We start from the raw sequence: 14,834 nt of genomic DNA, 5'->3' as shown, positions 1-14,834 counted from the left end.
TTGGTAAGACCTGCATTGTCCATCTGGCTATCCAAACTAAGACAAGTGGGGCTATAAACAGATATGGTAGCAACAGGTTTCAAAGGCTTTGAATGGGATATGGGGTCCTGAATATCAAAACGGTGTTTGTGACTCTCTTCTTGAAGACATCTCGGTACGGTAGTTTAATGCAGTTTTTACTATTGAGGGATCTTGGAGTCCTAGTGGACAGCCATTTAAATAGGAGCCAGCCGTGTGCAGCAGCTGCCAAAAAAGCCAATTGAGTTCTAGGCTGCATAAACAGATGGATAGAATCAAGATCAGGTGAAGTGCTCATACCAGTTTATAATGCCTTGGTAAGGCCACATCTGGAATACTACATCCAGTTTTGGTCACCACAATATAAAAAAAGATGTGGAGACTCTGGAAAGAATGCAGAGAATGCAAAGATGATTAGAGGGCTAGAGGCTAAAACATATAAAGAATGATTGCAGGAATTGGGTATGTCCAGTTTAATGAAAAGAAGAACTATGGATTATATGAAAGCAGTGTTCCAATATCTCAGGGTCTGCCACAAAGAGGGGGGGGTCAAACTATTCTCCAAAGCACCTGATGGTAGAACAAAAGCAATGGGTGGAAACTAATCAAGGAGAGAAGCAACTTAGAACTAAAGAGAAATTTCCTGACAGTGAGAACAATTAATAAGTGGAACAACTTGCTTCCAGATCAGTGATTGCTTCCTACCAGTTTGGACTGGTTCAGCCAAACTGGTAATGCTTTGGCAACCTGGGTCGCTGGAACCGGCAGTGACCCAGGCCTGCCATGACCCTGAGCGGGTTCCCCGTGGGCGCCAGCAGCGCCATCATCTTGTTTTTCACTTCTGCGCATGCACAGAACAATTTTAATTGTACTGTGCATGCGTATGCAGCGTGCATCAAGCGCACACAAGAGTGAGTCAGCAGTAGTGCCTGCCGGAACCCACCCCTGCTCCAGAGGTTGTGGGTGCTCCAACACTGGAGATTTTTAAGGAGAGATGGATCAGCCATTTGTCTGAAATGGTATAGGATTTCCTGACTGAACAGGACGCTGGACTAGAGGATCTCCAAGGTCCCTTCCAACTCTATTATTCTGTTATTTCAAGTGGGACTATTTGGCCATAATTTTGACTGGTCCAGTGAAGTGCAGGCACATCTTGCCATTAAAAAAAGAAACCACTGGCTTTCTTTGGTTTGAGGGGTCCTTGGTGCTCTCTGAGCTTGGTAGTTTTCTTGCAGACATTTCGTTACCCAAATAGTTTGGGTAATGGAATGTCTGCAAGAAAACAACCAAGATCAGAGAGCACCAAGGACTCCCTCATTTCAACCGTGAGCTACAAATGTTCTCCTTTATTGGTTTCTCTGGTTTGGGATCCAGTTCAAAGTGCTAACTCTTACATCCAATATACAATAGCAGAGTTGGAAGGCACCTTGGAGGTCTTCTAGTCCAACCCCCTGCCGAGGCAGGAAACCCTATACCGTTTCAGATAAATGGCTATCCAACATCTTCTTAAAGACTTCCAGTGTTGGGGCATTCACAACTTCTGGAGGCAAGCTGTTCCACTGATTAATTGTTCTAACTGTCAGGAAGTTTCTCCTCGGTTCTAAGTTGCTTCTCTCCTTGATTATTTATTTATTTATTATTTATTTATTAGCGCTTATAGACCGCCCCCTCTCCCAAAAGGGACTTGGGGCGGTGTACAGTCCGTAGCAAAAATACAAGTTAAAATTATTAAATAAATAGATACATATATATGTATATGTGAGGAGGATAAAAGATATGCCAAACTGTACAGCTGAATAAATAAATCAGGATATACAAAATTTAAAATCCCAATATCCTGTAAAATTAAATTTAAAAGAGACAATCCCTCTAAAAACCAATAAAAGTGTGTATGCCAGGAGGAAAACGTTATAATTATGCCAGACCAGCCAGTCGGAATTAGTTTCCACCCATTAGTTTCCACCCATTGCTTCTTGTCCTACCCTCAGGTGCCTTGGAGAATAGTTTGACTCCCTCTTCTTTGTGGCAACCCCTGAGATATTGGAAGACTGCTATCATGTCTCCCCTGGTCCTTCTTTTCATTAAACTAGACATACCCAGTTCCTGCAACCGTTCTTCATATGTTTTAGCCTCCAGTCCAGAAATAGCAAGGGAGCCAACTATTAAGAGAGTATATATTCCCAGAAGTTGTGAATGCCCCAACACTGGAAGTCTTTAAGCAGATGTTGGATAGCCATCTGTCTGAAACGGTATAGGGTTTCCTGCCTAGGCAGGGGGTTGGACTAGAAGGCCTCCAAGGTCCCTTCCAACTCTACTATTGTATTGTATTGTATTGTATTGTATTATATCAACCTACTTGTGCTTTGAGATCTTCTGTGAAAGCCCTCCTCCAGTTGTCTCTTTTAATTGTATACATTTAACTAGGAAGTACCAGTTACCTTCCTTCTAAGCAAATCTGACACTTGCAAGGGTGCTAACACTTAACATTTTGGGGTGGGGGTGGGGGAGTCTCCAACATTAATATCAACCCACACAGTGGACAAGCCACAATGTAAAGTTTCTCCATCATTTCATTTACAAGCCAGAGAAATCTATCTGCTGATTTGCTACTTAGCAACACAGTAGAGAGGTCTCATTCCCTGGCCAATATTTAAGAGGCAAATGAAATCAGCTTTATGTTATGATTTACCATTGAGAAACTATGTACATGCCTCTTAAGTCCAAGACATCCTAACTTTGAAATTAAATACGGTCATAAAATTAAGTGAGCTTCAATAGATTAGCAAAGAGCAATGATTAGAGAGCCACTTTGGTCTAATAGTTAAGGCACCAGGCTAGAAACCAGGAGACTGTGAGTTCTAGTCCTGCTTTAGGCTTGAAGGTTGGCTGAATGACTTTGGGCCAATCGCTTTCTGTCAGCCCAAACCACCTCACAGGGTTGTTATTGTTGTTGTTGCTTTTGTTGTTGTTGTTGTAGGGTACATAGGGAAAGGAATGAGTATTTGATGTTTGCCACCTTGATTTATTTATGAACAATACTACAGGTGGGATATAAATAAATAAAGAAAACATTTGTTGTATCAACAATAAGATCTGCATTTTAAAAAGAGTTAACAGTCCTTACTCAAATAATAATTCCAGGAAAGTTTAAAAAAAAAACCTGTTTCCTTGAAAATAAGACCTCCCCGGATAATAAGCCCAATCTGGCTTTTGAGCGCATGTGCTAAAATAAGCCCTCCCCCCCAAAAATAAGCCCTCCCTGAAAATATTGCAGCACAGCAGGAGCCATCAGGTGGCCATGCTCGCCGCCTCCTGCACCTCAAAAATAATAAGACCTTCCCGAAAATAAGGCCAAGCGCTTATTTCGGGGGTCAAAAGAAAATAAGACCCTGTCTTACTTATCTTTCAAAAATCCAGACTATGGAGAAATAAAGATCACTGCTCTATGTTCTTCCTCCAGAAATGCAATGTTGCTGCTTTTGTGCCTGCCCAATTCCATCCACCCTGCCTAGCCCTTCCCCATGCTCTCGTGGCTTAAAACAGTGTTATTCAACCATACATGTTGGTCCATCAACTATCTGGTAGTAGTGATGGACGATGAGGATGACAATAAAAAAGATATCTGCTACAAGAATGAAGAAGGCTAAAAAGAAAAATTGTAGGAGGTGAGGTTTGCCTATTTCAAAACTGCATTATATCAGGCTCCCTATTGCAGATGTGAATACATCTAAAACCAATTGAAGGGTTGGGAGTTTTTCAAGGAAAGGTGAGGTTACAATTATTTTAATAAATGAATCAATTTTTGAAAATTAAGCCAAAAAAAAACCCCTCTTCCAAGAAGTCTTTTCTGCTTGTTTGTAGCATTTTCTCTTTAAGATTTCAGATTTAAAAGGAGGACAAGGAATAGGATAGTATGGAAATACTGTATCTAAATCCTTCAAAACGAGCCAAAATGGAGTCACCATTTTCCCAATAGCCGTGCTTCTTTCCCCATCACTGATAGAGCTGCTGGCTTTCTGGAAAGACTCCTCCACCACGCATTCATTCATAAATTGTTCCCAGAAAGCGCCTGTCGCCAGAGGCTGCTGACACACCTAACCTCATCTGACAGCTCTGATTTATAGATTTTTGCAACTGTGATGCATGCTAAGGAGCTGGAACCTTGCTGTGCGTGCTTGGCCCCACATATCTTACAAACCTAGACCCTGCCCCACCAAGCTTCACAAAAAGCCATTTTCTTCAACCTCTACGTTTCGGCCTGCGGTTCCCCATTTCTCAATGTGATCCAAAGCCGTTCTGTGTCTGATATACAGAGCACTCATCGGCTGAAAATCCGGACCAAGCACGGCAAAAGTCAAATGGTGAGGAAGGTCAAGAAGAGGGGGTTCACCCCATCTCATTTCTGCGGACGAAGAGCTTAGTTTTGGGGTTCACAAGGCAAAAGAGAAGGAGCTGATTTGTATTATGTTGAGAGAGAATCCAGAATGTGAGCTTGTGTGGTTCTTTAAATCAGGGGTCTCCAACCTTGGCAAATTTAAGACTTGCGGACTTCAACACCCAGAATTCCTCAGCCACCTTTGCTGGAATATTTACTGATTGAAACGATGCCTATTTTAACACATTGTGCTATACTTAACCGTAGCTTGCTGAATAAATGACAATGGGCTAAATTCAGAGAACACACCAAGCTTTGCTGGCTGAGGAATTCTGGGAGTTGAAGTCCACAAGTCTTAAAGTTGTCAAGGTTGGGGACCCCTGCTTTAAATGACCCCAATTACCTGCAGCCCCCCAATAATGCAAACAGATTTTTCTGCAAGGAAGTAAATGAGGGGGTAGGGGAAGAATGGAGGGAGCCGTTTTAAGCTTGAAACAACAATGGCTCCCTTGTGCTCATTGTTTCTGTACAGAATAACAGAGTTGGAAGGGACCTTGGAGGTCTTTTAGTCCAACCCTCTGCTCAAACAGCAGACCCTCTCCCATTCCAGACAAATAGACCATCTCTTCTTAAAAGTGATGGAGCAGCACCCACAACTTCTGGAGGCAAGATTGATTGTCCTTACTGACCTCTTAGTTATCATTTCATTGATGGTTCGTGCTACGGTTTGATTGCCCCGTGTGATTCCTTTTAACATCCACAAACCTTCTCTAACAGGCCCACTTTTGTGAATGAAGACAGGCTTGGGAATTGTGAGGAGCCAGCGTTGTTCCCTCCAGTGCTTTGAAGGGCTCAGCTAATGAAGATATTGTTGTCAAGGTAGCAGGATTTTTGCATCCTCTTTTTTTAGAATTTAAACACACACACACACAGAGCAAATGTTTAACATAGCGCTAAACCTTTTACCCAAAGGGAAAGACTTGGTTAAACTGCCAAACAGCAGATCATATTCTTTGCTTATGAAATGGTTAGTATTTAACCCAGTACTAACCATGCTGGGAATTAAACTGGGCCTTTTGGATCCTTGCTGGTCTCTCTGTAATTCCTAGCATGTTATCAATGGCTGAGTTAGCACAACACGCTATTCGCAAAATAATACATTGCATTCTGGTTTCACATTATAGCCTGCTTTTTACAGCATGCTGTGAGAATGATTGGGTTCCCGCACTCCAGTCGAGTGTGTTGTGTAAAGCTAGTGGATATATACCTTCCAAATTCTAGCTCGAAATGAATTCTGCCTCCCTTATTTTTCCCGTTAAGACCAGACACCATCAAGTTTTGTTTTCCAAAGACAACCCACTATTTTGAAGATGCCCACAAATGGGGCATGAAGCTTTCACCATCCTCTGCTTTTCGTTCCCAGAGTGAGGCTTATGTTGTAGATGGAATGTGAATCAAGGCAGGGAAGCGGGTTCAAATCTGTCCTCAGCTCTGAACCCTGCAGAGTGACCTTGGCTCAACTGTTTATCTACCACGCAGGATTGTTGTGGGGGATCACAAGGAAGGAAGATAAAATCACAAATAAATCAACTTGATTTTGAGAAATAGAAAGCTTCTGTTATGAGGATTCTGTTTGGAGAAATAAGATCCCTTAAAGAGCAAGTCCATCTTCTATGAGGTTTTCCTTTTCATATGTGATGCTTATAATGGTGACTGCTATCATGTCTTACCCTTAATAGAGAATTCCATACAAGAGCTTGTTGGGACCAGATCCAAATATCAGTCCTAACCATCATTCTTTTCCCAAGCCTAGCCAACCAGAAAGCTCACTAATAGGGTTTCTAGGTGCATAGTCAACTCCTGTTTATGTGCAGCATTTGACCATCAGGTGGTATACTGCATCTGCTATGGAGGATCCACACAAGAACCTTGGCTAATAACCCTCTCCTGCATTTAGGCTTTCCCTAAACAACTGCCCATCATAACAGCATGTAGCAAATAATGTTCTAGCTCAAACAACATGAAATAATAATACAGAATATTAGCATGCTGTGCCTATTACATCTTTCATCCAAGGGGGTCTTGGAAAGGGAAGAAGGACTTTTAAAACTTCATTTTGGGGGGGATTGAGATTCAAAGAGCTGAAGAGCAAAGGGTGGCATAGAGAAAAGATAAGCCGAGACTGATCATTTTTTCATCATCACCACCACCATCCTCTGCCTTTGGAAAAATCAAGAAGTGCAAAGCCACACTTCTCTGCTAACAGGAGGTGGGAGGTTGCAAAATTAATTCAGCATCTCAATTAGCCCAGAAGAGAGATATGAAAGGGGGGGGGGATTGTCCATGTTCCATCAGCCCAGCCAACATCTAAGCACCATGTGAAACCAAATGATGACATTGTTAAGGTGGCATGAGCTGACCCCATCAAAGGTTGGGCACACACACACACACACACACTGGCATGGAGAAAGCCTGAAATCCCTCAACCTGCACCACACCCCAAAATGCTGGATTGAATGAGCACCTATTGGAGGAAAAAGGTGAGAGGAGCCTTTGCTTCAAAGGGGAAGTTTAGACACCTCTTTGCTAAGATGAGAGCATCGGGAATCTGAGAAAGAAGACATTCCATCCCTCCCCATCCCATCTCAGCATCATGGACATGCCTTCAGTGTCCCATGCCTTGGTATTTCCACTGAGGCTAGTTCAGAAATGGCCACCTCCCCATCGCCTCGTGGACAGCTGTATATTTCTGCCTCTCTCCTGTTCTTCACAAAAATGACATCCTCAAATCTCAATAAAAAACAAAAAACACCCTGTATGGGATGGAAGTGAGGTTGCCTTACCTCCAACGCAAAGCAAAGACATGGCATAGGCGCTCTCCCTCTCCCTCTCCCTCTTTCAAGGCGGCTGTTCTAAAGCAGTTTTGGCTTTTACAGCCCGGGGAGCCGCTTGGAAAAGGAAGGGTGTGTTGCGTTGTTGCGAAATGGCATCCTTCTCCGAAGGGCCGCCGACTGCTGCTCCTCCTTCTCGTGCCTTAGTGAGAGCCAGCCATTTTGCTTCAGCACCACGGCCCGTGGACAGCTCCCGACGTCAGGATGATGGAAAAAAAACCACCCAGAGCGTGGGGCGGGGGAGAGGGGGGGGGAAGGCGGGGGCTGCCGGATCGGCTGAGCGTTTGCATCTTCAAGACGCAAACTCTCTCTGTCGACGGTTGGAGGGGCAACCCCCAAGCCTCAGTTCTCTTAAGGGAGCTTCCAAAGCGCTCCTCTTTTGCATTTCAATCCGGATGGAGGATTTTTTCCCCCAGTTTTCTGATCCCAGAGTGGAATTGATAAGGTTGGACTCCACGCCACTGTTCCCGGTTTTTAAATGTTGTTCCAGCCACTTTCGTTCTGTCTTCCTTTTTCCTTCGGTGTGAATGATGCATGCACAGGAAGGGATGAAATGCTGGATCAAGAGGAGGGAGAAGGAGATTACTTCATAATGACAAATTGGTTTGATGCTTCCCCCTCCCCCTCCCCCGAGCAATATTTCATGAATGACCTGGAGACACACACAAAAAAGCAATCGATCGATCCACCTATCCTTCCCCCAGTCACATCGTGGTGCTGTTTTGTTTTGTTTTTTGTTTTTTTTTGTAGTGTTTAATTCATGCGCACAAACACTTAGATGGGGGAAGAGAGAAACCCAAAACCTAAAAGTTGGAGGACTTGCTACTTGCATTAAATCGAGAAAGTTCATCAATAAACTCATAGGATGCAGGAGAACATGGCAAAATCTCTCAGCATTGTTGCTGTTATTAGTTGCAAAGTCGTGTGCAATCCATCGTGACCCCGTGGATAACGTTCCTCCAGGCCTTCCTGTCCTTTACCATCCCCTGGAGTTTATTTAAGCGCAGGCCTACTGCTTCGGTGACTCCATCCAGCCACCTCATTCTCTGTCATCCCCTTCTTCTTTTGCCCTCCATCTTTCCCAGCATTAGGTTCTTCTCCAGGGAGTCCTTCCTTCTCATCAGGTGGCCAAAGTCTTTGAGTTTCCATAGAGCCATCAGGGTTGATCTTCTCTAGGACTGACCGGTTTGTATGCCTTCCAGTCCAAGGGACTCGCAGGAGTCTTCTCCAGCACCATAGTTCAAAGGCCTCAATTCTTTGGCACACAGCTTTCCTTATGGTCCAACTTTCACATACATTGCAACTGGGAAAACCACGCTGTTGACTATACGCACTTTTATTGGCAGGGTGATGTCTCTTCTTTTTAGTATGCTGTCTGGATTTTCCATAGCTTTCCTCCCCAGGAGCAGGCGTATTTTAATTTCTTGCCTGCTGTCCCCATCTGCGGTGATCTTGGAGCCCAGGAAAACAAAATTTGTCACTCCCTCCATTTCTTTTCCATCTATTTGCCAGGAATTGAGAGTGGAAGAATGGATGGATGGCCTAATCCTTAGACCCAACCCCTTGGAAGACAATGAATTTTGCAAGTTCTTGAATCACTGAATTTCTTTCCAGTGGTTTCACAATGCTGATAGTCCAGCGTTGGTGTACAGGTAGTCCTCGACTTGCGACCATCCATTTAGCAACCATTCAAAGTTACAGCAACATGTATAACTGGTCTTTGCACTTACAACCATCACACCATCCCAATGGTTGGATCAAAGTGTGAGCACTTGGCAACCAGCATGTATTTTTCCCAGTTGCAATGCCCCAGGGTCATGACATTGCCATTTGTGATTTTCCCAGACAACTTCCATCAAGTAAAATCAATGGGGAAAGATGGGCTCACTTAATGACCATGTGATTCACAACTGCAATAATCTGCTTAACGACCATATCAAAAAATGTTATAAAATTGGGTGGGACTCACTTCACGGCTGCCTTGCTTAACAATGGAAATTTGGGTCCCAATTTAAGTCGAAGACTACCTGTACCTTTGGCTGCAATTTTCCAACTTGGTGCCCCCTGGAAGCTTGTCAGACCACAATACAAATAATTGCTAGCTAATTCCAATTCTTTGATCCACTCAGTGAATATATTAAAGGACATCAAGGATGAAAGAAAGATTACTTGCCCACTGGAAAAGTCCAACAGTGTCAAACTGTATCAAATCTCTTTAGTTCTAGGTTTATGGAGATTCTCAGTCATCCAGGTCTAGAAGAACCTAGAACCTTTAGTTATAGGTTCTTCTTTCCTTGATTAATTGCCATCCATTGTTTTTTGTTTTGCCTTAAGAAAATAGATTGGCCCCCCTCTTCTTTGTGGCAGTCCTTCAAAGAAGAGAGGGGTCAACCTATTTTACAAAGTATCAGGAGGCAAGGCAAGAAACAATGGATGGAAACTAATCAAGGAAGGAAGAACCTAGAACTAAGGAGAAACTTCCTCACAGTGAGAACAATTAACCAGTGGAACAGCTCGCCTTCAGAAGCTGTGGATGCTCCATCACTGGAGGCTTTTAGGAAGAAACTGGACAATCACTTGTCTGAAATGGTATAAGGCAGAAATGGGTTGCTGCCGGTTTGGCCCGATTTAACCGAACTGGTAGTTGAACCAATGCTGGTCAGAAAATTCACCGGCATTTATTTTTTTTAATTTTTCTCATTCACTTTAATGCAAGGGAATTTAATATAAATATTAAACGTACTTTCTAAGGGAAAGAGAAGTTAGAAGAAATTATTGTGAGTGAGTGTAATATTATTTAATTTCTTTAATTATAAGGTGGTAATGGGTGGGTGAGAATGTTTTACAGTTCACTGCATAGCCATTTCTCCAACCGTCAGCATCTCTTCCTTGTGCTGCATTAAATCCCAGGAGAAAATATCTGGCGGAAACGCCCCCCATTGGGCTTTTACCTGAGAAGTGGGAGTTCTGTCCTTAGAAGTGGTTGGAGAATTTCTCAGAACAGAACAGAATAACAGAGTTGGAAGGGATCTTGGAGGTCTTCTAGTCCAACCCCCTATTCAAGCCTTTATCGTATCAAACAAATTATTGTCCAATTTTCAAAATCTCCAGTGTTGGAGCACCCTTAACTTCTGAAGGGGATTGCCTGGAAATATACTGGAATTTGTCATGGCCTCTGTCAAAGAACCTATAAATTCACCTCTAAAGATCCAAGGAAACATAAACTGAGATTTGAAAGAGACACCTACAACAATAGAAAAAGAAAGGGAGAGAGGAGGAGAGACCGAGAGGAAGACGGGGAAAAGAAGGAAGAGGTAAGGAGAGGAAGATGGAAGGGAGAGAAAAAGAAGGAGAGAGGGTAGGAAGGAAAAGAGGAAGAGTAGGAGTTGGAGAAAGGTAAGGGAAGAAAGAAAGAGAAGAAGAAGGAAGGAAGTAGAGAAGGGAGAGAGGGAGAAAAGAAAGAGAAAATAAGGTAGTGCTACAACAGGCAGAAGGGATGGTAAATAAAGCAATCCAAACTGTATATTATAACCTATTAAATGAAATAACAAATGTATAAGAATGACAAATGTAAAGAAGAATAACAATTATATGAATATATACTTAAAATGGTATGTAAGAGAATAAAAAAATAAAAAATGGGGGGAAAAGTTCTTGTGTTGAAGATGTAACTCAATGTATCCTAATGCTCTACTAAGTGAGACTTATTAAAGGTTCATTAGCTTCCTTCCTGACTGTAACTTAAATATAGTAACTGTAAATATTCTGCCCAAATACTACCCTGTTTCCTCAAAAATAAGACCTCCCTGGATAATAAGCCCAATCGGGCTTTTGAGCGCATGTGCTAAAATAAGTCCTTCCCTGAAAATAAGCCCTCCCCAAAAATATTGCATCACAGCAGCTGTCACTGCATTAATTGGTTTGCTAGCCGAACTGAACTGAATAGTTACTGAAAGAATTACTGTGCAGGTCATAAGCTTTATCAGCAATGATTTATTGCGCATGCTTAACATGTTTATATACATCACACATTCCAGAGACTTCTTCCCTTTTTGATCTTTGTCCGTCTGCCAGGAAGCTGGGAGACAAACTGCTTCTGCCAAAATGTAACTATTAGATAGATTTGTTTTATTTTCTTATTTTTGTATTAAAGCTTGTTTTTAATTAGAACATATTTTCGGGTTTTATTTATTTTTCGCTTCTTGAAGAATATGCCTGTTTGGAAAAGCCGCGGTCTAAGCCTCATTTAGTTCAGGGTGAAATCTTCCCCTGACAGCAGCAGCCATGAGCTAACCACACTCACCACCTCTGCACTCCAAAAATAATAAGACCTCCCCAAAAATAAGACCAAGTGCTTATTTCGGGGGTCAAAAGAAAATAAGACACTGTCCTATTTTCAGGGAAACATGGTAGAGTCAAGCCAAAAGGCAACATGTAATCTATGCTGGCTAGGGAACGCTGGTATTTGAAGTGTAACCCATCCTAAACTTGCCAAAGTTGAGAAACTTAGGATTGTGGAATGACAGGAAAAATGTTCTGATTGACCTGCGCCTGATTGGACAACCCAAAACAGAAAATAGGAATAAATGGGCAAGAAAGGATCTGTTTGGGGCTCAGGAGTCGGGCATATTGGGTGGCAATCTTTGTAAAGTAGAATTATAAAGAGGGGAAGAATCAAATGGGCTTTGATGAGCTCCAGGGGAATCTTCCCAGCCTCCCTTAAGAGGACACTAGATGGCAAATTTAAAGCCTGTCAGCCAAGGGTGAATGACACTCAAGTGCAGGAGGAGTTGAGTCTCCATTCAGAGGAATCATCTGCCTAATCTCTCTACCCCAAAATTTGGTGGTTTAAAAAGGCATGTGTATCCATCCATAACTTAAGGCAAAGGTAAAGGTTCCCCTCGCACATATGTGCTAGTCATTCCTGACTCAAGAGGGCGGTGCTCATCTCCATTTCAAAGCCAGCACTGTTCAAAGATGTCTCCATGGTCATGTGGTCAGCATGACTAAATGCCAAAGGCATACGGAACGCTGTTACCTTCCCACCAAAGGTGGTCCCTATTTTTCTACTTGCATTTTTACGTGCTTTCGAACTGCTAGGTTGGCAGAAGCTGGGACATGTAATGGGAGCTCACTCCACTATGTGGTGCTAGGGATTCGATCCGCCGAACTGCTGACCTTTCTGATCGACAAGCTCAGCATCTTAGCCACTGAGCCACCATGTCCCTTGATCCATAACTTAAAATGTCCTAAACAGAAGAATAATAAACAGATTTGCAAAGCAGGGCCCAACAGATTGAATCCTCCATGGAAAGGAATGCAACGTTTATAAAATGAGATCGTTTTAAGTCTTTGTTGGAATTGGGATTCTTTTCGTCCCATCATCTGAAACTGATCAGTTGTTAAACTTTGAGAGTCCCCTGAAATGGTCATGCTTAGAGGTCCCAGGTAGGTAGCTGGCTGGTAGGTGTGCCGGGAATTCTAGGAGTTGAAGTCCATACATCTTAAGGTTACCAAGTTTGGAAAACACTGCACTAAAAAGTGCTGGACATGGGCAGATGCCTCTGTGAAAGCCACATCACTTATCTCTCCTGCACTCAAGCCAAAATGCCTATGGCACTTAGTGATTGGAAGAGAAGAGGTGGGACTCTAACATACCAGTAAAAGCGGAATACATATCATCCCTAACGTTATCTGTAACCTCAGCACCAGTGAACTGTGCGATGGTAAAAAAAATGTGCCATGAGAAAAGGGAGGATTCAGGCATGGGTCAGGGATGGGTTGCTGCTGGCATTACTGCACATTTGCCCATAAATGCAATAAACATTGCTCTGCGCATGCGCAGAAGCAAAAAAACAAGATGGCGGCGCTTATGGCACTGCTGGGAGAACCGGTTCAGGGGTGTGACAGGACTGGGTCGCTGCTGGTTCCAGCGACCCAGGCTGCCAAACTACTACTGGTTTGGCCAAACTGGTGTGAACTGGTAGGAACCCACCACTGGTGTGGGTGTTATTTATTTATTCGGTTAATTTACATGGCTGCCTATCTACTCCTGGAACTCTGAAGGGTGAACAAAAATAATGAAAACAAGAAACAAACGTCATTTTAAAAGAACCACATCAAAGCATTATAATAAATCGTTTATCCACTTACCTGACATGTCAGTACTGGCTCAGTTAACATGCTGGTCCCAGTGCCTTGGAGAAAAGCCATGTCTATATGGTCTTCTAGAAAGCCAACAGGCTTGAAGCCATATAAACATCTGGAGGGAGGCCATTGTATAAGGTAGGCACCATAATAGAGAAGGTAAGTTCCCTAAGTCCCCCAGATGATAATCTTTCAATGAAGGAACATGGAGATATTTCACTAGAAGAGTCCTCCACTCCTCTGCTCACAACAGAATACCTTATGCCACCAGACTTGAAATTTTGGGCTTAGACAACTTAGAACTATGCCACCTTTGGTCTGACCTAAGCGTAGTACACAAAATTGTCCGCTACAATGCCCTACCTGTCAATGACTACTTCAGCTTCAACCACAATAATACACGAGCACACAATAGATACAAGCTTAAGGTAAACTGCTGTAAACTCGATTGCAGAAAATACGACTTCAGCAACAGAGTGGTCAATGCCTGGAATGCTCTACCTGACACTGTGGTTTCTTCCCCAAACCTCCATAACTTTAACCTGAGACTGTCTACTGTGGACCTCACCCCATTCCTAAGAGGTCCATAAGGGGCGTGCATAAGCGCACCAACGTGCCTACCATCCCTGCCCTAACAACCTCCTTTATTCATCTCCATTTCATATATTCATAATCTTGTATATACTTAGATATATATATATTATCTTATACAAGCTTGACAAAACGTGTAACTGTGAGAGGGGTCTTGGAATCCTAGGGGACAATCACTTAAATATGAGCCAGCAGTGTGCAGCAGCTGCCATAAAAAGCCAACACAATTCTAGGCTGCATTTAACAGAGATCACGTGAAGTGTTAATACCACTTTATAATCCCTTGGTAAGGCCACACTTGGAATACCGCATTCAGTTTTGGTCGCCACGATGTAGAAAAGATGTGGAGACTCTAGAAAGAGTGCAGAGAAGAGCAACCAAGAGGATTAGGGGACTGGAGACTAAAATATATGAAGAACGGTTGCAGGAACTGGGTATGTCAAGTTCAATGAAAAGAAGAGCAAGGGGTGACATGATAGCAGTGTTCCAATACTCAGAGGTTGCCCACAAAGAAGAGGGAGTCAACCTATTCCCCAAAGCAGTGGATGGAAACTAATCAAGGAGAGAAGCTATCTAGAGCTAAGGAGAAATTTCCTGACAATTAGAACAATTAATCAGCGGAAAAAATTACCTCCAGAAGTTGTGAATGCCCCAACACTGGAGGTTTTTAAGAAGAGATTGGACAACCATTGGTCTGAAATGGTAAAGGGCTGTGGTGGAGAACTTATGGCACATGTGCCATGGGTGGCATGCAGAGCCTTCTCTGCGGGCACACCAGCTGTCGCCCCAGCCCAGCTCCACTGCGCATGTGT

General features: G+C 43.0%; 1 protein-coding gene across 1 annotated transcript in view; it reads right to left on the bottom strand.

Moving 5' to 3' along the window:
* Positions 1 to 7,444, bottom strand: part of UNC13A (unc-13 homolog A) — a 173,227-nt gene extending 165,783 nt beyond the window's left edge. The window contains exon 1 of the mRNA XM_081958016.1: positions 7,237 to 7,444. Within this exon, the coding sequence (XP_081814142.1) occupies positions 7,237 to 7,258 (22 nt within the window). The 5' untranslated portion in view covers positions 7,259 to 7,444. The remainder of the gene's footprint in view (positions 1 to 7,236) is intronic.
* Between the last annotated feature and the right edge of the window lie 7,390 nt (positions 7,445 to 14,834).

The sequence above is a fragment of the Natrix helvetica genome, assembly GCF_964273705.1.
Source record: "Natrix helvetica genome assembly, chromosome: 1".
NCBI lineage: Eukaryota > Metazoa > Chordata > Lepidosauria > Squamata > Natricidae > Natrix > Natrix helvetica.
Note: the sequence above shows the minus strand (reverse complement) of the source record. Positions and strands in the feature narration are given on the sequence as shown.